This window comes from Limanda limanda, chromosome 11 (assembly GCF_963576545.1).
Source record: "Limanda limanda chromosome 11, fLimLim1.1, whole genome shotgun sequence".
NCBI lineage: Eukaryota > Metazoa > Chordata > Actinopteri > Pleuronectiformes > Pleuronectidae > Limanda > Limanda limanda.
This window is the reverse complement of record NC_083646.1, coordinates 27,146,408-27,170,688: the sequence shown is the minus strand read 5'-3', so window position 1 is coordinate 27,170,688 and position 24,281 is coordinate 27,146,408. Positions and strand designations below refer to the sequence as shown.

General features: G+C 40.6%; 1 protein-coding gene across 1 annotated transcript; it reads left to right on the top strand.

Annotated features, from left to right (window-relative positions):
• Window positions 1–4,425: 4,425 nt before the first annotated feature.
• On the top strand, window positions 4,426–24,255 carry si:dkey-122a22.2 (uncharacterized). The gene is made up of 11 exons (XM_061081990.1): window positions 4,426–4,575; window positions 5,443–5,605; window positions 5,757–5,828; window positions 5,920–5,996; window positions 6,621–6,721; window positions 8,497–8,613; window positions 9,591–9,665; window positions 20,311–20,449; window positions 22,987–23,069; window positions 23,157–23,253; window positions 23,363–24,255. Exons 1-11 carry the CDS (start codon window positions 4,516–4,518, stop codon window positions 23,528–23,530), a joined length of 1,152 nt encoding a protein of 383 aa, XP_060937973.1. The 5' UTR covers window positions 4,426–4,515; the 3' UTR covers window positions 23,531–24,255.
• Window positions 24,256–24,281: the final 26 nt, after the last annotated feature.

The window sequence follows — 24,281 nt, the reverse complement described above, 5'->3', positions numbered from 1 at the left end:
GGAGTAACAGGTGCAGAGGCATGTGAGACATGTCAAAATAAAAGGTTATTATTTGCACAGCGACTGTGCTCTGCTCTACATTTTTAGTCGCTGCTGCCTCCAGACATTGTACAAGTGGCAAAGATGGTGTCAAGGTGACCTGGTACTGAAGGCGTGCATGCACCAGCAGTGTGAAGATGTTACATATGGCTTGAGGGCTGATGTTGTTAATGAGGATTAGTCTAATTTAGAATAGCAAAGTGTACAAAGCAATAAACTGGAGAGAACATGGTCTTCCTGTTCTGTGGGCGCTAAAGGACAAGGTAACATGCAAATGCCAAACAACAGAACTACAATGTCTTTTTGAATAACTATAGTACTTTTAGGAACATCCTCACAGAACCATAGATATAAGGAATATTATGTTTTAGTGGTCGCAATGACATCAGAAATTACTCGATAATACATCTGATTACATGAAGGTCATTGTAAATAGAACAGAACATCAAGGTCACTTTAAATCCCTAAAAGTGTTTTATGTTAATTCTATAGATTTATTTTTTACCAGGTATGTGACAAAAAAAATAAGGGATGGGGATTTTAAAAACAATCATATGAAAGTATTTCAGGTCATATCTCAGTATACATTCACTGTTGGCAGTGTTGGGGAGTAACGGAATACATGTAACGGCGTTACGTATTTAGAATACAAATTATGAGTAACTGTATTCCGTTACAGTTACAAATTAAATAGATGGTATTCAGAATACAGTTACATTGTTGAAATCAGTGGATTACATGACGGTACTTCTCGAGTTTATTCACTCTCTCGTAAATCCACCGGCGGCAAAGCCCCCAGGAAGCAGCTGGAGACCAGGGCTGCCGTAAGAGCGCCCGGGCCCCCGGCGTGAAGAAGCCTCACCGCCACCGGCTCGGGACCGTTACAGGCCCCGGGACCGAGGCTCTGAGAGAGTTCCGTCGCTACCAGAAATCTACGGAGCTGCTGATCCGCAAGCTGCCCTTCCAGCACCTGGTGAGAGAAGACCGACCTGCGCTTCCAGAGCTCCGCTGTCATGGCTCTGCAGGAGACCAGCGAGGCACGCCGGGTTCACACCGGACGCTGAAGCGCCGGGCAGCGCTAATAATATCACCCGTTGACCCAGTAGTATAAAAGCATATAGTCACTTGTTGCTCCAACATTAACTGGAACAGCGTCTCAATTTAATTTCATCCATCCTCAAGAACTTCTCCGCTGTTCTCTCCGTTCAATGTCGGGTGTCGAGGGTAAATTACGTATTCTCCGCCGCCCCCCCTCTCTTTTTATCTTTATGACTGCTTGTGTGTCTGTAGTGGATGGGCAGAGGGGGGCATTTAATAATGTGATCGGTAAAATTGGTAAAATTAAAACTCCAGGACAACAGAAGGGGAATACAAACTATGGGATGCATACTTTATCATTTATATCATATAAAATGTCATCAATATCGTTTAAAATCATTTTTCAGTGTGTTTCATGGAGCGATACGCTCGCGTCAAGCGCAAAAAAAAATAGACTCGACGCCGAAACGATCGTAGCACGGCGCGAGGCAGCCTTGGCGCGGGGGGGGGGGGGGGGTCCTTCAGCCTCCGGTGGGGCCGGCACAGACGTGGGAGTGGATGGGAGCCGGACATCCAGCTGGCCCGCCGCATCGGCGGAGAGAGAGTTTAAACTGCTGCTGCTCCACTGACTATAACAACGCGGCAATCATACACTTAAAAAATGCAATACAAACCGGAAGTATTCCAAGTATTCAGAATACGTTACTCAGATTAGTTAATGTAATGGAATACGTTACAGATTACATTTTTGGGCATGTATTCTGTATTCTGTAACGGAATACGTTTTGAAAGTATCCTTCCCAACACTGACTGTTGGTATGTCTTGGTTTGATTTAGAGCTCTGTCAGAGATGTGTAAAGTCCTGCACCCTGCTCTGGTAATCCAAGTCACAAATACCAGGGTTTATTTAGGATGTCAAGGACATCGTGTATCAATGCATCATTCCTTTCTCTTCCTGTGTTACAAGGTCAAATCCTCTGTGGGGGGCGGACAGCAAAACACTTGTGTTTTGCAAAGACCTCATATGCATTATAGGCAGCCATCTCAGCAACACCCCTGGATAATTATTTCTGACTATCAACACAAGGTCCAAGTCCAAACAAATGAGAGCCATGCAGTAACTGCATTGGAGCCTGGGAAAAAACTACATATATGTAATCAGAAGCATACGAAGCTCCAGTTTTGTCTGCTGTGGCTGCAGGTATGTTGCCAACCTGGGCTTTTACCGCATGTCTCCCCCATTCTATCACCCCATTTTAAGCTCACACTGTCCACTCAATAACTGCAAAAAGGCTGAAATAATATGTGAAAAAAAAAACATCACTTTACAAATTTGATACAACAAACGGTTTGGTGACGTTGTCTTAAAACAAGAGTCGATTTCCCCCCAACATGTTACACTTTCAATCTTGGGTGACATGAGTTAATGTCTGATGTTTGAATGAAGTAAAGTAGATTCATCACACCAGTGTGTTGGTATTGTCATCTTCCTTGCTAATTCAAAAACTGTTTATAAGCTGTTGTGGACCCTAATTGTGGACTTGTGTCAGAGCAATTACACGTTTAGCCGTTACAAAGCAGACAATTGGCCTTTTGGGGGGAGGGGAGCGACATATGTCATTCACCCTTTGGCGTCACAGATTTTCTATGGATGGTTCTTCAAGTGGTGAAACCTCTCCCTTGTAATGTGTCTTGGGTTTCTTCACTGCTGTTCAGTCTGACATCGAAGTCGAGGGCCAAGAGACTGTTGTTTGTTTGAATGGCATCCGCAAACTGTAGAGGGGGAACTACAGTCGTTTGATAAGATCATCCTTCTCTCTGTCCTAATTATGTGGAGCTGGAACAGACGCAAGAGGCTGAGAAGACCTTGCATCATTAGCTTTAATCAACCCTGGAGACCCTGAAAAAAAAACAGCAAACAAACATAAACTCACACACACACACACACACACACACACACACACACACACACACACACACACACACACACACACACACACACACACACACACACAAACAAACACACGTACACACACACAGCTGACTGTGAGTCAATACCTGACATTCATCATTTTGGTCCAGCCAGGCTTTTTAATTACTGCAATGAATTCCCAACATGGCTCCAGTCACCTGTTATCTAAACAAGGTTTATTGTTGACGCTTTGCTTTGTCAAGACACTATTTAATAGATAAATGGTCAAGGTAATCTCCCATTGTGGTGAATATTAAAGGTAAATACATTGAATAAAAACTAAAATCATTGTTTATAGCCCCTGATGTTCATGATGTCAATGATCGCTTAAAACTTGAATGTTTTCCTTAAGCCATTGCCTAATTATCCGATGTCCCATGGTGTCTGAAATGTGCAGGATGATTGCAGACATGGAGCACAGCCGGACTGCAGCCCCAGTTTGCAACACGTGCTATGTGGAGGTCTGTGTGAATGATGTGGAATATCGCCAGTGTTTCAGTCCCTGAGTGACGCAGACCAGCATGGTTTGGCATACCACACATATATGACTCCATAAAAACAGCAATTTGCATATATTGCTGTCTTACAAGCAGCTGCCTTGCCCACCATAAGTGCGTTATTAAACATGATGAGGGTCTGATTGGCTGTTGTAAGAGGAGCAGTGGGACTCACAATCACACCCCACCAGTTTCTAATTATATTCATCTATTTGGCTACATCGCGATGAAGTTTATGGTTCCGTATAATTACTCAATGACCTCCAGTTTGTATTAGGGTCATGTTTCGTTTGAATGTGTGTTTAAACAAGTGTGATGGAGAGTATAGGAAGGGTTGGTGGGATACAGCGACCCCTGCAGATCAGTAGTTGTACTACAATCTACAATCCTAGATGCACCTGACAAAGACAGAGAGAGAGGTTATTAGTTAAAAAAGCAACACATGAATATATGAATATATGAACAAAAAATGAATAAATTTAAATGAGTTGAATTAAAAGGCCTACTAATAATAATAATGACGATAATACTAATGATTATGCATATATTTTTCATATTATCATTATTATTATCATTATTAATAATAATACTTATTTTTATTACTATTTTTCGACATATAATTGTTGAAATTACCCAAACACTGGCATCATAATTGTAAAGTTATGACATTACAGACTTGGTACAGAGTGGTACACAATAATTAAACAGTCATCGTAAAGTATTACAGTGGAAATTATCATTAAGAGAAAGATGATTGTGATTGAATTGTATTTGCGGTGAGAAAACAAAAGAAAACGTCACTTATTTACTTGTGGTTCTGAAGTTGCAGTTTTCTACAATACATACTGGGTAAGTCTGTCCCCTGTCGGCTCCCGTACCTAAAACAGGAAGTTGCTACCCTTCCATTCATAGTGTTCTACTACTTTATGCTGTTTTCATTACAGCACGTATTCATTACTTTACTTCAAAATGCGTCGGAGAACGGAAGCTCAATCGTCAAGCAACGAACCGCCTCATGCAGATAAGAAGGTAAAGCAACGTTGATGCTAGTTATCTGCTGATAGCTCCATGTAACAGCGCTGCTATCCCACAATATGCTAACCTGTTCAAATCAAACACTGTCATCAAAGCATGTGTGATACTGACATTTCCATGCTCTCATCAGTTGATCTGACAGTAGTCTCACGTTGTGTGGAGCATGTTACTGTGTTACAAAGCGTCCCTAATGCTGTACAGCGAGGAAAGGAGCTGAATTCAATTAAACAAACTCTTGTTTGATCAGGGTTTGATTATTTAAAGCCTATTCCGTTTTAATATGATCAGACTCCATTATTCTCAAGAATCCATTGCATCAGTTTTGAAATTCGGCATTTATCCCGGACAATGAATTAAAAATACCTCCCAGCATTTTGCAAATTATATGTGAGATGGACATCTACTACAATGTACAGGGGTTAACCCGGGTGTCCTCAGTTGACTCTTTCGGGTTTTGCTGATGCTCGATGAAAACCTAAAGTGTAAATTAATACATCTAGTACTGTGCAAATGTTTAAAGCACTTGAATTAAGGTAAATAGTTAGCATTTACTCATTAACTGCTATGTGCAGTGAATACAAAACACCAACCATTAAATTGATGATTTTTGTGAATAACCTTTAAAACATCAACACAAATTTAAAAAGTTAGCTTCTTTATGACTGTGGCTATATGTAATTGTCACACTTCATAATTCATTTGGGAATAATCAGACTCCTTTACAATAGTGTTGTTTGAGAAGACATACTTTTTTTACATAGTGCGTGGGAAATGTGTGTATGTGTATATGTATGTATTTGTCTGTGTGTGACAAGAGGTTAATGTGTGTTCACATCACATTTTCTTTTCTATGTAAACCAGGATCCAGTCCAAAGACCCCAGCGCAAGGCTGAAGCTAAAGGCAGAATGTCTTACCGTTCTGTGCTCATAAATATTGGAAAGTGTTTACTCCTAATTATCATCATCCCTCCATTCCTCAACTATGCATCGCTGCAGAGGGAAGGACAGATGCTGTTGCCCAAAGGTTCGCTCATCTTAGTACAACACAGACTTTGTTCTTTTTTATTTAATTTGATATGTTAAACAGGTGTTGCTGTATTAACTGTCTCTATTGGGAGCTTGGAGCAAAACAACTGTTTTATTAATGTATCTATTCTTATTTTTCCCCTGTTCAGATGGCCAGATTGTTGATGTCAGTTTGGGTCAAAAGATGCATCTTTTGTGTAAAGGAAAAGGAAACCCAGTTGGTAATAAACATTTTCTTTGACTCTGCCATTGATAATTTTCCTGTGGCTTGTTTGTATTTTTGCTCAGCCTAAACATTTTGTTCTTCTTCAGTTATACTGGACGCACCGACTGGAATGTCGTCAGACATTTGGTTTCATGTCCAAGAAAGTGTGGCCACACTAACAAAGGTGGGTAAATAACACAGCTTTAGTGTTGCTGGTTGCTGGGTCAATCCCCACTATTCCCCATCTGCATGCCGAATTGTCCTTGGGCAAGACACTAAACTCCTAAATAAATGGCCCCCACACTAATTGTAAGTCGCTTTGGATAAAAGCGTCAGCCAAATGAAATGTCATGTAATGTAATGAGGGTGAGCCAGCGTCCTGCCATTGGTTGGTCTTTCTGTGGATTCAGCTTCTATTTATGTGACCATGTTATTTGTTGTCATCGCCACGTAAGGCCAGTCCTTGCAATAGCTTTGCCACATTGTCTCTGCTCAACAAGGACTCAGCACAGCAGCAAGCCGGGGCTGACAACCTGTCCCTTGTTGTTTGTCTGAAATGTGACCCAAATGAGGTCACAGACTTGTTGGGGAAGATCTATCTGAATAGCTGCATCACAACATCAGTTACTAAAAAAAACACACCACCATATGTACCTTATTACCTTTAAATTCAACTATTGTGCATTAGAATGGGCCTCTACAGAATGAGAAGGGGCAGGGTGCGTAGAAGAAGTCCCATGTGTATGTGTCATGAGGTTATTCAAAAACTATTCTAAACCTGAGTTGTCCCTGTTCGTCATACACTCAGGTTTGCACCTATGACAGAATGGGACTGGGCTTCAGCAAGCGGCTGATACAAAATGAAACCACAGGAACTGAGAAAGTTTGGGGGATGTCAACAACTGGACGGTGAGTGTGTTACTTTAATTGGCAGTTATCCTGATGCCCACTAACACACAACATGTCCAGTCACTGTGCACAGAGCCTGCATGTATCAGTTCTTTCATTATCATGAACTGCACCATGACAGGATGAGTGGGATGTTTGAAATTTGCAGGGCCGTCTGTCTTGTTTATCTGTTGTTGCTGAATTTTTGGAAATCTTAAAAAATGTGCAGGCCTGATGAAGAGTGCTGTTAGGGCATTCCTCACGTGGAACAGGCCTGTGTTAACTGCATCCTTCAGTTTCTATGGTGACCTACTGTGTTAGTTTCGGGACACTTAACCTAAGTGCTGCAAGAGGAAACATGTTCTAGGTGTGTGTCAGGGTCATGTGTGGGAGGAGAAACAGTCATATCCTGTACCTTCTCATCCTCAAAAGAAGCTGCTGGTGAAGGTCAAGTATGGTTCCACCTCTGCATAGAACATAATAAAAGGCAAATGGGCACCCACTTGTTTTACCAATGCTCTGTATTTAGTTCACAAAGATCGAAAATACGGAAAAGCAGCAAATCCTTACTTTTGAGAAGCTGTAACCAGTAATCATAATTATCTAGTATTATTTCCAACTGCCTGTTCTGTCTGAACATCAATTTAAAATCCAAATGTATTTTAGATTCAAAGCAAAATATGACACAGAGTAAATTTTAAAAAAAATTCTGTCTGAGAAGCTGAAATCAGAAATAGATAATTTAATGATAATAATTTAAAGTATGAATTGATTATCAACATAATATGGAAATACTTTTCCTGTTGATAAGCAAATCGGTTAATTGAAAGTCAACCGTATAACGTATGAGGTCAACTCTCTAAAACTATCCTGCTTCACATCAGTACAGCCAGAACTGGAAAACAGAGTAAATATCACAGGGAATCAACATCCCCTTGATAAAGTGGCCATTTGGGACATTCTGTGAATGTTACATTGGGCAGAGACTTGTGTCTGCAGGGAAACCTTGTGCATTGCCTTCCTCCCTCATGCCCATCTCTGCCTTATGCTGCTGAGGGACCGGGCTGTAATCTTCCGGCCTCTAACATGGTAACGCGTTTGTTGAGTCTTAAATCTTCCCAACGGATGACCAGACGTCGTTCTGCAAAAGGTCAGCAGTATAGTTTGCCTTGGCATCTGGCTCGGAAAGTAGGAGGCTACCCATTTTGAGATGCAGGCAATTTCCCAGAGATCAATATCTCAAGGAGTTTGATGACAGCTTGGCCTTAAGTCTCATGAAAACTTTTCATTTCAATGTGCCTCCTCAGTTGTGATTTATTAGCTCAGCAAACCCAAGACAACAGATGGCTCTCAGGGAGTAGCTGCTCATCATGTATCTCTGATGATATGTTTGCTGTTGATTGTCCTGCAGTGCTTTGCAGCAGAGAGTACCCAGCAGTGCCCTCCTTTATGCTGTCACATGGGACTCAGTAGTCCTGTTTATTTTGGTACCATATGTGTAAAGTGGATAAATACAGAATGAAAATACTGTCATTTTCCACACAGAATTTGTAACACTTTTTTCCCTTCTTCCTTGTTTTGTAGCTCATTTTTCAATCTTACTAATAACTCTCTACTATGTTCTTAATAAACCTGCAAATGAGCAGATCAGAGATTCATGATCAGAGAAGCAGATTAACGATAGCCTGTTGCATTCATGTCCTAGTAGCACCTCACTGAATAAATAAACCTCCTGGCCCAGTTTGCAGAATGCCCTGTTTTTTTTGCAGTGATAGATGAGTGTTGTTGTCTTCCAGGATGGTGGATGACTTGCACCGGCTCCTGCAGGCTGCTGGGATTGCCAAACCCTTCATCCTTGTGGGCTCCGAGCTCGGTGCTTTCAATGGCAGGTTCTACAGCCACATTCACGATGTGTAAGTATTGTACATCGATGGCAAATCTCCTTCCGGGCTTAACTTGGAGTGTACAGCTTTATTGTTAGACTGTTACATTTCAGCTGGTGTCAGCTCTATCGTATATTATTCAACAAGCAGCTTTTAAATAGTGTAGGTAGCTGCCATTTTAGTTTTAAAAAACATCACTGTTAGTGTTTCTACATTTACTCTTGTTGTTCTAGTTGTAGTCTGGATGGGCAGAATGTGTGATTTGACACCATCACCCGCTTTTCTTTCCTGATTGATTGTGTTGAGTTTCAGCTTTAACCAAGAAGGCTGATCAACAAGTTTGATGAGAGAGCTAAAATCATCCATGTGTTCATCCAACTGTTCTGAATTTCCTGTCAGTGACTCTTGGCACCGTTATCACTGCTTGTCACTTTAGATAAAAATCTTAATCTTAGTAAACAGTTACTGAATAAATGTGTGTGTGTTAGCGAATGGAAGGCCTTCAGGGAATTTGTTGACAACCAAAAATATAACTATATCTCCTATAAAATATCTGTGAAACATTTAAAGATGACTTATTTTAAAATGGCTTTAAAGCATAGAAAAGAATGATGTGCCTCGCGGTTAACTAAATATATTCCAGTGTCCCTTCAACCCCCATAACTCAGTCATCTCAGAGACAACGTGGTGATTAACGTGACAAGTAAGATGTACCGGGAACGCAAGATTTATTATTTAATCAGGCACGATGTTGCTGCTGTTAAGGGAGAAAATTAAGTAGTTGTGAGTGGATGACACTTTTCCAAGTGGAAATATCGCTCCTGGATATGGTATATGTGTGGTTATCTGTCTGTGGGGACGCAGGACAGACAAATGTACAGGATGAGAGACATGATGACGCCATCCATCTCACACTCATTAAAGCCCAGGCCAGGAGGGTAAAGTGGACGGTCAATGAGTCTTTCCTCATCTGAGTGTATTTGTGTGTGTCCTGTCATTGTCTTCAGGCAAGTGTCAGACCTGGTGCTGATTGATCCCATCCCAGAGGACATTTTTGAGGAGGACCAGTGGAAGCAGTACTGGTGAGTTCATGGGGGGGATTCACGGGGGGAGAAAAGACAGAGGTGGTCAAATAATTAAGGGAGGAATGAGCAATTCAGTTTCAATTAAATTGTATTTGTATAGCGCCAAATCAAAACATTCATTTATCTCAAGGCACTTTAGTATAGCCAAGGATGAAAGGAAAGAGGAGAGAGGATGAAAAGATGTTGAAGAAGCATAAACTAGAAAGGGATGTGAAAAATGCAAACGGAAAAGAAGATTGAGAAAAGAAAAGCGAGGAAAGGAGTGAAGAGGATGATATGGAGCTCTGTAGGGCAGAGAGGAGCCGATAAAAAGAAGAAAAAAGGAAATGTATGAAGAAAAAGAGAGGATTAGAATGAGGAGAAGGGAGGCAGAGATGTCGGCATCCCAAGTCAAGCTCCAAACTTTTCCTTAATTGGCTTTTATGGTGAGGGTAGTTGATTATCTGTGCTGGGTGGGGCTCATTAGCATGATTAATTGTAGGCCAGAGAAACTCAGTAGCTGATTGCCTTTTTTTTAGCATGAAACAGATTAGCGTAGAGCGAGGGTTGTGGCAGACTGACATCAATTGTTATAACACTGCTTTAATCCTCCAGAGGAGATGTATGTCAAGTGGCAGTCATTGTCACAGCATATATCTGATAATGCATTCATTATCATGAGAGGTGGGCGGGCTATTATTAATGATAAGCCAGAGTGTAGATGAGGAATGTTGGTAGACGTGTCAATTATGAAACACTAATGCTGGAAAATTGATAACTTAATCTAATATTTCAACTCAACAACAAAGGAAATACATTCCTTCTTTATGTGTTTCTTCAGAGGCTTTGGCCCCACAATTCAGGGATGTGCGTTTACGGACCAGATTTATAGATAAGCTCACAAGGAGGGTATCACGATTTTTACAGCATGGAAATACATACATTGTGCTCCTAAGCTTGTGATTTTGACCAAGTTTGAAGAAGTTCCCTTATGGCGTTTTTGAGATATCACATTCACAAGAATGGGATGGATGAACATATATGTACTGATAGACTTACGTACTAATGGACTGGCATAAAACCTGACTGAATTCCTCCGGCTACTGGATGAAAAAATAGAATAAAAAAATTAAGTTTTTGAAGTCTGTACTTGCCCTCAGCACTGTGTGCCATTCTTGTCTGTCCCAGTCCCACCATGTCTAGAGTTCTCTCCACAACTGGAAAGCCTCACTGATGTTAACCAATAAAGATGGACGACATTACAGCTCCATAAAAGTGATGCCAAAACATTTAAAACCCTGGCTGGCTATAACTCACAAACCTGGCCTCGTTAAAAGATGCATGGGACATGGACGGGCGTACACGCCAAATACAATACGAGTTTGGACAGGACATTGATACGATGGTTCCACTCTACAACCGATCCTGCACAGACTCTGTTCGATTTTTTGTTCTTCTGATCATCTCCACTTCGACAGTTTCTCAGCCACATCTTCTATTGATAATGTTGAGACATACAGCACATTAGTGTGTTCCAGATCTGAGCCGCTTTATCTGTTTCCTGTTTTTTCAGCGCACGTTTAGACTTGGTCAGATTGTTATCGCTGACTATATCTTTAAAACCCAACAGAAATTACTTGGTTATAATTGTGATATTATTTCATATTCATTCATTTTAAATTTAGTTTTCCTTTAAAAGTTCAGGCAAGAGAATGAATAAAAATAACACGGGAGACAACTACAAATTTGAGAAAAATAATTAACAAATAGGTCGACATAATACCAGCTTAACACCAGCAAGCTTGTGTTGCATGTATTAGCTTGTAGCTCAATCATGTAGCTTCTTATTTACATTAGTTTCCAAAATAAGAATATTCCTCTAAAATCGTCTTGAAAGCCTTTCGATACTTTTAAGATTTTAGTTTTGACCTTTTGCATAGTTTGTACTTTTTATATTTATTATCTCTGAATCTAAAAGCCTTTAAGTTAAGGTTTTAAACTTGGATTTGTATATCCTTCCCTTACACAGTATGTATCAAGTGAAGGGTTATTACAATACATTACATTACAATATGTATAAAGTTTGATTGTGAAACAATATACAGTATCGAGATTTACTTTGACATAATAACATGTGGTTTTCGACATTTATTTATAATTACTTTTTTCATTTCAGACTTTTAGTTTGATAATGACCACTGAGGAGTTAATATGTGCTCTGATAAGACAGAAAGCTGTATGGTAAAATCAGGTCACATTTTTAGGCCTGACTCCATGACTAAGTGCATCTGTGGTTCGGTGCACCAATGGTAGCTCACAGCTTACATAAGTATGAGTTGAGCCAGATAAGACATGGATCCATGAAAATGGCCTAATTTGTACGTGACTCAAAGTGGAGCAAGACCATTTATCAGGGGTATGTGTCCAATTATCCTCTGATTAATAGGCATTCATTTCACTGAGTACATGACAGTGTAGCCACAATCCAATTACTCTGTGGAGAAGCAATGGAGAAATTAAATGAATCAAGGACTTACATTTACTCCGAAAAAATAATTTTATCATCTGCGTTGGATATCCATAGGGGAGTAAAAATAGAAACAGGAATAGGATATGGCAGGATGAAGACGTAAGAGATGCAGAACACCAGGCATCCTCACATTCCAGCATCCCAGTGCCATTTGCATTATGGGCTCCAGCATCATTTTTTCTTCCTTGTACCTATTTTGTTGTTGTTCAGAAAGTCTACATGTTGGTGTAATTTCTCTCTCCTAGATACCGGTTTATTAGCTGTCAGGTTTTACAGTGTTGGTACACAAGATAAGTCGTGCAGGAGGGAGCAGGGCTGCACCTGAGCAGGATTGTGAGGAGACTGTATCAACTTTGCTCTGGGACGGGAGGATTTACACATCAAAGACCTACTCATTAACAGAGGCTCGCTTCCAGAATTAGTTCAGTTACATCCTACAAAATGATTTGCCATCATCTCCTGAGAATGCTATTACCCTCTGCCTGTGTGTGAGTGTGTGCACAGGCATTGACTTGTGCACTTTGCTATAAGGTGTCAAATTTCTTATTTGGGATTTTCCCCTGCAGACATGGTAGCATGTGTCTCATTTCCTTGCAGGCACAGATGATGCTTCCTGATGAGAAACCAAGCAGTGGGTCTAGCATCAGAGATTAGGAGAGGCCCCAGTTTACGTCTGACAAAAATTGCATTCAGAGAGTAAGAGGCTGTTTGGTTTGAGAGTGGTTTGAGTAACTCGACGCTGTCACTCTATGTTTCACCAGCACAATCAAAGGAAGCTCTACATCTCATCACTTCAGGACAGACCACAATATTCTCTACATGATGGACCTGGCTTTATGGGCTGGGGCTGTTAAAAGGGAAATGACCTGCATCAAGCGTTAGCCGCATGTTTCCACTATGTCTCCATGGCTTGAGTCCTGTATGGCTACCTTCTACTTCTTAAAGGGATAGGTCACCCTAAAATGAAAATTCACTCATTATCTACTCACTACTAGGCACAGCATCCCTGTAGCCATGGCTTATCGGATCCAATTTGCAAGCACCAGATCTTCAGCTTGCCAGGGAGTGTGGTATTGTCAATGGTCTCCAGGCCGCAGGCAAAATCCTTCCTGTACCTCCTCAATGTCCTTGAGGGATGCCCTACCCCAATGAACTTGGCTCTCATGAACCTACTCAAAATAAAGCTGAAATATGACACTTTTGTGTGCCTTTATTTTTTAATTTCAAACTAACCCTGAGAGAATGAGTTCACAACTACACCTTGGCTAAGAAGGTGGTCTCAGTCACGTTGCACTTACATGTAGCACTTTGTAGTTGGGCTTTTCTGAAGATAATGTACTTTCATGATTCTTGCTGTTTTGGGTTCGTACCTTCATGGTTGAATGCACTTATTGGAAGTCGCTTTGGATAAAAGTGTCAGCTAAATGAAATGTTATGCATGTAACAGTTTCCAAATATTTTTGGTCTCGTCTACATTTGCTCGGTGGATCAGTTTAAAATGAAGGTCTTTCCCCTTGCCTGCTGCCCTGTGGAAAACCACTCTCATTGTGCCAGCTCTGCTTAAAAGGCTGCTGAAGCTTTGAGGGTCCAGCCCAAGCTACAAAAAACACATTTTCACATTCCTTTCATCTTGTGTAGTCTTTATAATGATAACTGGCTTCGTATTCGTTGCATATCCATCTCAATACAGAGATTTTACCTTTTATTAGACAAATTACATCATAGGTATGAATACATTTCACTGATTAAATTAAATTGATAACTTCCTTATAATTGACTTGGAAGAAATTTAGGTGTGTGTGTGTGTGTGTGTGTGTGTGTGTGTGTGTGTGTGTGTGTGTGTGTGTGTGTGTGTGTGTGTGTGTGTGTGTGTGTGTGTGTGTGTGTGTGTGTGTGTGTGTGTGTGTGTGTGTGTGTGTGTGTGTCCTGTCTTTCTGCAGCGAGTGTGTGCTTGGAGTATTTAACTAATTTACCCCATGGGGAATATATTTGCTTAGAGAGCAGAAACTATGGGGAGTGCTCTCGTCCTAGGGATGGTCCTTATAGTTTAATGAATGCTGATTGATTGGCAAACTCTACGTTTTAATGTACCATTACTGTGTTTAGTGCAACTCAGTTCTCACAGGAACTCCACTTGAAAGTCTTCTCATCCCTTCCCTCTGCATCTCACTTATTTTAAGTGTTAGTCATTAGTAGTTATTTTTAACTTTTGTTATATTTTCAACACTGAGTTTAATGCTGAGACGCAAAGCTTGTAGCTGGGTTTCTAGCGAGATTGTTTTACCTTCTATGTGTGTGTGTATGCATTACACTGTGCGTGCTCTCTCTGTTTGTGTAATTATGAGATGCATTTAAGTGGCATCAAATGGATCTCTCACTCTGGGCCGAACATCTGCAGCTGTACGCCTGGACGGAGCCTGATTGAGTTATGACGTTCAAAATGAAAAGAGCGTTTCTGTCCCATTCATCATCCTACCTGTCATTGATATGCTCATCAAGGCCTGCGCAAACACACACACACACAGACCTAATTACATAAACAATTATACAGGTGCATACTGAACTATGTACACATACATGCTGAAGTTACCCTCACAGCTTGCTGCTGTGTGAAGCAGATAGGCGTGTTTTGCAGTTCACCTGGAGTCTACTCTGTATGACAGGCAGGGTATGACTGTCCCTTTGACTGACGAGTGGTCAGAGTCACACAACTGCCGCATTCGGTTTGATTTATAAGCCGGACAGGGTTTAATATCGAGGCCCAGGAAGAGTGTTTCTACCCTCCCCACAGCACTTTCATAGAGGATAGATTTACAGACATAACAGAGTCCTCTCCTCCTTACATGCCTCTAAGACACTTAATCATTTCAGTTATATTCTATTAAAGTAATGAATGGCATACTTTAAGTGGCATTTTGTAATCTCTGAGCATTTGCACCCTCTCTCTGTCTCCTCTGCCCTGGTAAACAGTAGCAGCCAGCCAGTGATGACATATCCAGTCTCCCCCTCAGAGCCCATTTGCTTTTACTGCGTTCAATAACCCACTGGAGCACAGCTCTGCTCTGAACTCCTGTAGGAATCCACGGCTTAGATTGGCAGCAATCACACGGCCATGGGCCGATGGAGGGAGGGAGATAGAAGAATGGAGAAAAAAAAGAGAGAGAAACAGAGGAAAAGTTAGGGCAGTTGAAAATAGAACCAAGTAGTATAAAGGATGCACCCTGCATGTTACATGGTCTATGGATGAGCACTACTATCTAACAATGGGAAAGGAAATTGTTGAGGTTGATCATCCCTTGTTTTGCTTCCCTAGTTTTTACACACATGATTTGTATGTTATCTAGAATCCAGCTTGAGCTAGCATAAAAAATCATGACAATATAATACACAAACTCCACATTCAATATAATCTGAGTGTGTTTTGCTGTATCTGACCCTGCAGGCTCCAACAGTCTGTGATTCCTTATGCTTCATACTGTGGGTCTGTAATGGCTCCCAGTGTGTCGGCCCCGTCCCTCAATTGTCTCCTGACTCAGCTGCCCCCCCGCTGTCCTCCCCCCGCCCTCTCTAATTCCCACCCCCCTCATCTAGAGACTCACAGACGAATCGGGAATGCCAATTAATTCTAATTAGAACCACTGAAAGCGTAACTATTGCTGTTATGCTCTGCTAATGAAGAAGGGATGGCGTGGCCCCTGTGTATTTACCCTAGTGTAATCTATAGTATTGATGCAGAGAGGAAGGCTCTGAGCAGGCAGGGGCTGCTAGGCTCAGGCTGATGCTGTAGTACAAGAATGACACCTTGTGGTCATAATGGTTACTGCGCCTCGAAATTGTAATTGGCCTAAATTGAGACAGTTTTAAAAACACCTTTACAAGTTTGCATTATCTGGGATTATAAAGTTACATTTACACATGTAGTATAACTAGGCTTCACTTTACGAAGCCTGGTTCACAATAAATTCACATTATTCATATAATGTGTGTGAAGTGAAGGAGAATGGCAATTAAGTCTATTTATACAGTTTGACTACATATTTCTCAAAAGCAGAAAGGATGAAGCATTATATTAGTAATGTCTATAATTTGTAAGATGCTCTAATGTTAGAAACTCTAACGAGGCTCTAATATGAGCAATGTGTGAATTGAGTTGTTTTTGTGTCCCAAATTATGCTACTGTAAAGCTGCTAGTATGTGAACAGTATACATCACACACAACAATACAGAAGCATAATATTTCATACAATAACTCTATTAGATTTTTTATCCTGTAGGCCAGGTGCTGTTATTTGTTTGGTTGATTCAAAAATGTCAGATTTAGTTTTATCTTTGTTGTAACGTTGAGTTTTCTTTCACACTTAACACCTGTATAACAAAACCATTGTAGGCAAGATGATGGAAATGTCAAATCAGATCTCTTTGATCAGATTTGAGAAGTTTTCTTTCTAACTAAAAACTAGGTAAGTGTTTATATTTGTCACAGACTATTTTGGCCTTTTCTAATGTTTTTTCAGTATATATATTATATATACTAGATGTGAGGGGGCTTCTCTATCATTATATTTAAATGTTAAAGAAAATCTGTGTCTTCCATTATTGTCAGTTGTCTTCGCTGACCACCACATTTTTCAAACCAACCAACCATCCAACAAACAGATAGGCAGGGCTGAAAATATCTTATAGCAGTTCATACTGAGAAGAAGTCTTACGTTTAGGATAGTGGGAGGTATAAGGGCATATAAGAGAGAACATGATATCACACACAAATACAAAATGTCAATGGGAACACAAAAAAAAATCAATATTTATTTCCGTTGTATTCCTTAATGTAGAAATGACAAAAATGCCGGTGAAAATGTATCATACTGTCACCAAACCAACACAGAAAAACAGCCATAAAATCCCTCCTCCAGGCAGGTCACTACTCCGCCTGAGGGTGGTGTTAGTTTGTCAGTTGAGTCTTGTTTCAGAAAGGTCAGATTAAAATATTGGTCATCCATCCATTAGCTACACATCTTATCCCTTGAGGATTGCTGGTGGAGCTGGAGCCAATCCCAGCAGACATTGGGTGAGAGGACTATGCTGACAGACTCCCAGTCAGCATGGTCCTATTGATGTATTAGTCCTTCCCGGCTTACATATTTAAAGAGTACAACAATATTTGTTTTCATACTGATTATTGGTTTTACTGATGATACTAATTGCCTGGAGCTGCAATCATGTAGAATAATTGTACTATAGTTACTCATGACCTTATTTTTGATGAATAATCATTTCAACCATTTCGAACCTGGGTGCAATGATAGAAAATTCGATTATGCAGTAAGTTCATAGTCGAGCCTCTTGTAATAGTCCATGTTTAAATGTTCTCTGTTCATTGTAATAGTTGGCAGAAGCTCGTGTAATAGTTCGTGTTTTGTGTTTGAGCAGGCTCTCAGGTAACAGAGGCCCTGCATATGAAATGAGATGGTAATGAGGAGGAGGAGGGGAGCCTTATCACTTCAGGTCCAAATTCCGACAGTGAATTGCGCAGTTGTAACAAAAGTAACAGAGCGTCCATTCAGCCTGCACTAATCCAGATGGGAAAGTCAAACAGCAGAAAGTCCACGGCACAAACTCATTTCATCACTTTATTAATTTAGATATTGCCTCCTCGCTCCTGTGGGGAGGAAAAAAAAGAGACCCTCTGAAATGACCAACATCGGTGAGGCGTTTTGCTCTACATGGTTCCCCCACCTCATCTCCTCCCGTTATCTGTTTAATTCATCCTGCCAATCTTGGCTGTCTTTACCCACTAAATTTCCCTTTGACACGCATGCCTTGCTTCGCATAATCCTCACTCCGGGGCAGAATTAAAAATGGAAAAAAAAGCGGAGGGAATAGGACAGGTGGCTGGAGAATCCTTGAAATAATGTTCAATGCCAGACCCAGGAATGATTTGACCAGATTCAAACTTGGGAAGCTGATAGAGAGAGGGTTTTTTCCCCTTTATTTTTGGAATCAAGGGGTGAAAAAGGGTGACAGGTGGAAAATGTGCAGAGACTGAGAAGTCCCTAAAGAGGCAGGTCAGAGAGTCGATTCTAAATTGTGGTGCCAGAATGACTTCAGGGGAAAATTGTGGCAAGGAAGATGAAAATGTCAAAATGTCACTCTCTGGAGGTCTGATTTGAAAAGTTTTCTCTGCGCTGAAGACAGAATTAGAACGGTCGACTTGTTTCTTTCCCCTCTCTGCCTATAGCCATTATTGACCTGTAGGGACTGTTTGTTGTACCGTGAATATGGCAGATTTGTTATCGCACACAGCCATTTGTTGCAGCTGAAGAACCATTCTCTGCTGTTTCTATCAGCTTTATCTGACCAATCAGTGCTGACATGCTTTGGTGGAGCACAGCTTGATATTTCAAGCCACAGTTCTTTGGTTAGTGACACTTCATATCGGCACCGGGTGAAATGGGTTATTTTACACATGAAAAGTGTGAAAAGTGTGTTTGCGATATAGGTTTGATATCAGCACTGTAATGTCAGTGAAGCGGGTCTGAATGCTGCCTGTTGTAAAATGCAGTTTACTGTGGGAAATACTACATGTTTGAACTGTGACTGAAGATACTGATACTCATATGAATAGGTTTTAGTGCTTGTGCACGTTGTCAATTAACTGAGTTGTTGATTGAAAGACCAAATCTATCTATATGTAGGCATATTGGTGCTTTGATCCAAATAACCATCACCATGGCAAAATGTATAACATGCTGATTTGTAGAAAGCAATGTTAACCATTTCAATCATGTGGGTTAAACTATGGCTGGACGACATGGCCAAAAATTATATTAATATAATAATATTTCCCTGTTCTTTTTTAAATGATTGAAAATGGGTTCTTTGTCGTTTTTTTTTTTTAGGATGTCATTTTGACAAGACAGGCAATTTGAAGACATCGCCTTGGGCTCTGAAAATGTTCTTTAGGCATTTGTCACACCGACCAATTCTATAATTTTACATACTTAACAATTGATCAGATATTCGGTTAAATAATCAACCAATTAATCAACAAAACTTTACATGCATAGGGCTGTAGTTTACAAGCTGATGCAGTAAAAATGTGATTCATAGTTATTGATGAGGTGCTGAGGTTTCCTGAAGGATTGAACATAGCAGAGAGGAGCTGCTAGGACACAGGAGCACAGTGCTATTAGTATGGCCCAGACCAGGAGTCATACTAAAACAGAGATGAGCGTCTCCTGGTGCGCGGGGGCTGATCTACAGTGTGTTGGCTGAATGTAGGGGCAGGCTTCGCGGCACGGCGACGGCGGCAGCAGGCACACGGTACTATTGATTGGGCTCCACAGGCTGAGACCAACCAATTCAGAGCACCAGTGAGCCGAGACCGATTGGGCCTCCTGAGTTACAAAATCCCACTGCTCTTCGTCTTACATCTGCCAAAAAAAAGGAAAAAAAGAACGACTTCTCATTCCCCAGGCAAATGTTTCCGAAAGAGAAAGTTTGAGGTGTTGGGTTGAAAAAGCAAATATCACGTAGGTCTGAACTGGAATATCTGTTGTTATCATGACATCAACCTTGTTGTTTTGATACAGAGCTTAAATATGTTGATAAGCAACAAAAGTAAAACCAGTGATAGAGACTCACTTATATTAGAGGTTAATTAGATTTACCATTAACACGCTGGTACTTTTAGCCCCACAGAAAATTATAATATAACTCTGCTGCCTGCCCTAGGTCTTTGGACCTTTTAAAACCTTTAAACACACTGTTTAGGATTTGAGGTGCACAAACAGTAGCAGGTGAAAGCAAAGCTCTGAAACACTGATGGTAAGTTGTTGTTCGGTAGACATACTGTGTCAAGAATATAGGTTATTTAGAAGGCAATTAAGATAAATGTTCTCCATTAATGGTTACTGCGTATAGTCTGTATTTGTAAGTCAAAATGTATTTGTTGTATCATTAGCTGGAACCCCTAACACCATAATGTCAGTGCTGTGATTTTAGCTTGTTCTACTGCCCACACACGGTCAAAATATCCAGCAGTACATCTTTTCAAACCAGAGCTTCAGATCCTTCAACTTCAGTCTGTCTCCTGCTTCAGGTCTGCATGTGTACCTGTGTGTTTTTTTCCAGGTATGGTAAGCTGCTGCCGTCGTTCCAAGCCAGACAGTTCTCAGCAGCTACAGGGCTGAGCCGCATCCTGATTATCCTGGGGGCTATTGAACCGACTGTCGGAGGCCAAAATGTCTCAGAGGAGGTCATCCAGCGCCAGGTCAGGCAAAGACACACACGCACACACACATGCACACGCACACGCACATACACATGCACACGCACACGCACACACACACATGCACACACACACATCGGTTGTGATGTTGCTTTCTATAAAAGTGTGATGCTGCATGTTAAGGTAAATCAAATTTTTATTTTATTTTTTTATTTTTTATTGGTTTTCTATGTATAACAAGATATCAGTGTGGAAAGGTGCTATCATGTTATAAATGTTGATATTTATATAATCTGAAGACAAGACTTTGGCTTTGTTCCTCCACACAGGCCTTCTTTAACATTATTAAAACTATGAAAGAAAAGTGATATTTTACTCAGGCATTTTAAATGCACACCCCTCATGCTTCCTCTACAGCCACAGGGTGGTGCTAGTGCGAGGATAATTGTGCCTCCTCCTCAGCAGAGATAGGAGTGGATTATGATTGCAGGAGCGTTTGTCTTCATATTGTCAGAGGCTGTGAATTTGCCATGATATGACACCAGACATCATTTTTAAATAAATGAAAATTGAACCCATTCCCGGGGCTGACATGACGCCGCGAACACACTGTATCTGTGGATGCCTTCTATATTGTAAAATCAGCCTTTTGACAGGTCATACAGTTTGTGAGGAAACGGCTGTTAATATAAGCTACAAGCTTTACGCTGTGTATTGCAGATGAGCTTTTTTTCCTACAGGGGTTTTTGCACGTCCCAGATCTGCTGTGAATCTATTTAAAAGGAACATTCAGTCGTGGCACTTCTGTCTGTCTTAAAGGCCTGTAGTCGTTTTTTACCTGCAATGGAAACGTTCCAGGCAGAAGAGGAGTAATGGATTCTGCTGATGAACAACAGCCAATATCTTGGGTAACACGGGAAAGTGCTCTCACCTTATTTTAGTGTTGGAGTGAACCTTCAAAACATTCATGTAGGGCCCATTAGGGACAGAGACAAAGAGAGATTATTGCCGGAAAGCTAATTCTGTAACCATTTATTACATTTAAAGCATACAGTCCTACTTCTGTTTCTTTTATATCTCCATTCAGAGAAACAACTTACACTTTAGTGGCCCTCTGTGAACGCTCAGCGACATTTCTAAAATCTGTTCAGCATTAAATGTTTTTCAGCAGCTGTCCTCATGATGCAATGACGCCTGCGTCTGGATGAATGTGAACAGTTCGTTAAGATGCCTTGTTCTCTGCTGCCAGCCACCCACGATTTGATGGCAGTAGTGATGAGGGACCTATTTCAGCTTTTCAAGTATTACAGTTGTTGCCAAGGAGATAAGAACATCATTGTGCTTGAATTCTCCAAGGACAGAGAAAGGTTTTGTAGACAGGCTAGTGAAGGTTATAATGTTCACACACGCACACACACAGACATACAGTCACACGAACACACACAGACATACAGTCACACGAACACACACAGACATACAGACACACGCACACACACAGACAGACAGACACACGCACACACACGCTCACACACAGACATACACACGCACACTGACAGACACGCACAAGCTCGGCAAACTCAATAGAGCATGCAGTCCATTTCTCAAGGGCATGTTCTATAACCACTGCTTAATTGAACTGGAGCAGAATTGTTTGCTGCTATGTTAACAGCACCAAAGCTATTTGGTCTCATCACTCATGTGGGTGATGGATACAGTTAAAGGGGAATTCTGCTCAGTTTTAGAATACACATCTATTCTGGCAGTGTGGTGACCTTTCCCTTGCCCTGAGCCAAAGAATCAGAGAGCTAAGATTGAAATTTCAGATGTGGTATCAGTGTTCTGGAGACTTCACTGCATTCATATAGTCTTGCTAAAGCAATCGCTAATGTTTATTTCCCCAAGAATTTTTTATTTGAGTTTAATTTCGGAGCTGAAGAATTCTACCTTGCTTTGCATTATAAGACGTGTTGCAGTTCTGTGTCCCTGCTGTAAGTCTTGTAAAGATTTTGATGAAACACTTACTCCCTTCTGTTTAAATCTAGTATCAGTGCAAAACAGACCTTTAAGTGCTATGCAGGGTTTTTGGGGTGTGTTAAAATGACCCTAAAACTGTCAGTTTGTGGTGATATGTACTGGGAGCTGTAAGAAGTTGGGAAAAAGGCTGACCTGCTATGACTGAGGAAAAGCTTAATTAACCTGCCAGTAGAGCTACTTAGCAAATCCTTTTTTAGGATTGCTCAAATCAGTTGGCAAAGAGTTATTTTCTGAATTTGGGTTACAGTATACATTGAGACATATAGTGTCAGTTGCTTTAAGTCTGCTATTTCAAAGTCCTACAAAATTACAAAAATAACCAGAAGAAATATTAAACCAACCATGGACATAAAATGAGGTTTTATTGGTAAAGTTTATGATTGATATAATGTGTTATAAAGACCTATTAAAAAACATCTATTGGCTTGCTTTGTTTGTTATTTGTCTTGCCTCTGAAACTAATATAAGTAGTATCTTTTATATAAAAGGCATTTTATTTTATTTTCTATTTAGTGATTGATTTTCTGTTTCTCTGTCCCTTACAGAAATACCTGCTCAGTAACCCTGCCCATCAAAGCAATGCTGTGGATGAGCATTACTTTATGAATGAAAGTGCAGCTCAAGTTAGGTGTGGAAAAGATTTACCTTCATTATTTTGAACAGTCCTTCCGTTTTCCTGTTGACTTTTCAAACATATTTGTTGTTTTTTTCAAAGGGACATCACAAAGTTTAAGCCCATCTCGAGCAGGGTGTCAGTGAGTGTGATCACTGGAGATTCATATGACGAGCAAATACCAGAACACCTCAACCAGGTGAGCGTGTTTACTCGAGCTGCACAGCTCCAGCCTTGCACAGTGACTGAACAATATGGTAATATCTGTTGTGTAAAGCCCATAGTAAATCATCTCTTCCCTGCACCAGATGGTAGCTAGGCTTCAAAAGAAGTTTCTGGAGGAGTCCTACCCATCAGCCAATCAGATTCACATAAAAGGAGCAGACCGACGAATGATCTACAAGAAGCCATCTGCCATCAGCCAGCACCTGCGAAGGCTCGTCAACCAGCGACAAGCCAAACAGCAGAGCGAGTGACCCATGGCCAAAATGTAACCGTACCCCAGACCTGGACAGAATAATAGTTGAATATGTTTAAAATATTCAATAAAATATCCAAGTTATCTTTTTACCTTTCCCTGAAGCAATCTGTAGAGATTGTCTACATGTCTGCTGAGGTTCATCAAGGAGACCATTTTAGAGCACAGCTCTGCCTTATTGGAAGCTTTTTAATTGAAGATAACTGGAGGGTATTCAGTGTGATGGAGAATTTGCTGTCTTAGATTCAGATATTATTATCTTTTAAGTTGTTATTTCAGTCACTTTACCTGATTGGTCAGTGCCAAAAATTAATACATAACTCCATATCAATGTAAAGGCCACACATTTCACTGCTCAACCTAATATTTTTTATCTCATCTGCTTCTGTCTCAATATTCTGCCATGTTGTAGCCCCAGGCAAAGGTACATTGAGTTCCTCTGCCTCTGCCGCATCAGCTTCAGTCATCTGTAATGTGCACATAATTGAGTTACACCACTATCAGACTCTATTTATGGACTTGATTGGATTAATCCTATAAATTGCAACAGATGAATCTGGCTGGCAAACCCAATTTTGTATTTTTCTAAACAGATCTTAATGTACTTTTGTCTATTTTAACTATGGCAAACATGAACTGTTGAAAGAAAGACCAGACAGTATTGGTTTATCCTGAGGATTTAAGTTTAATTATGACACCACATCAAAATAAAAATTTCCAACAGATCTGGAATTTAATTCCATCCATAT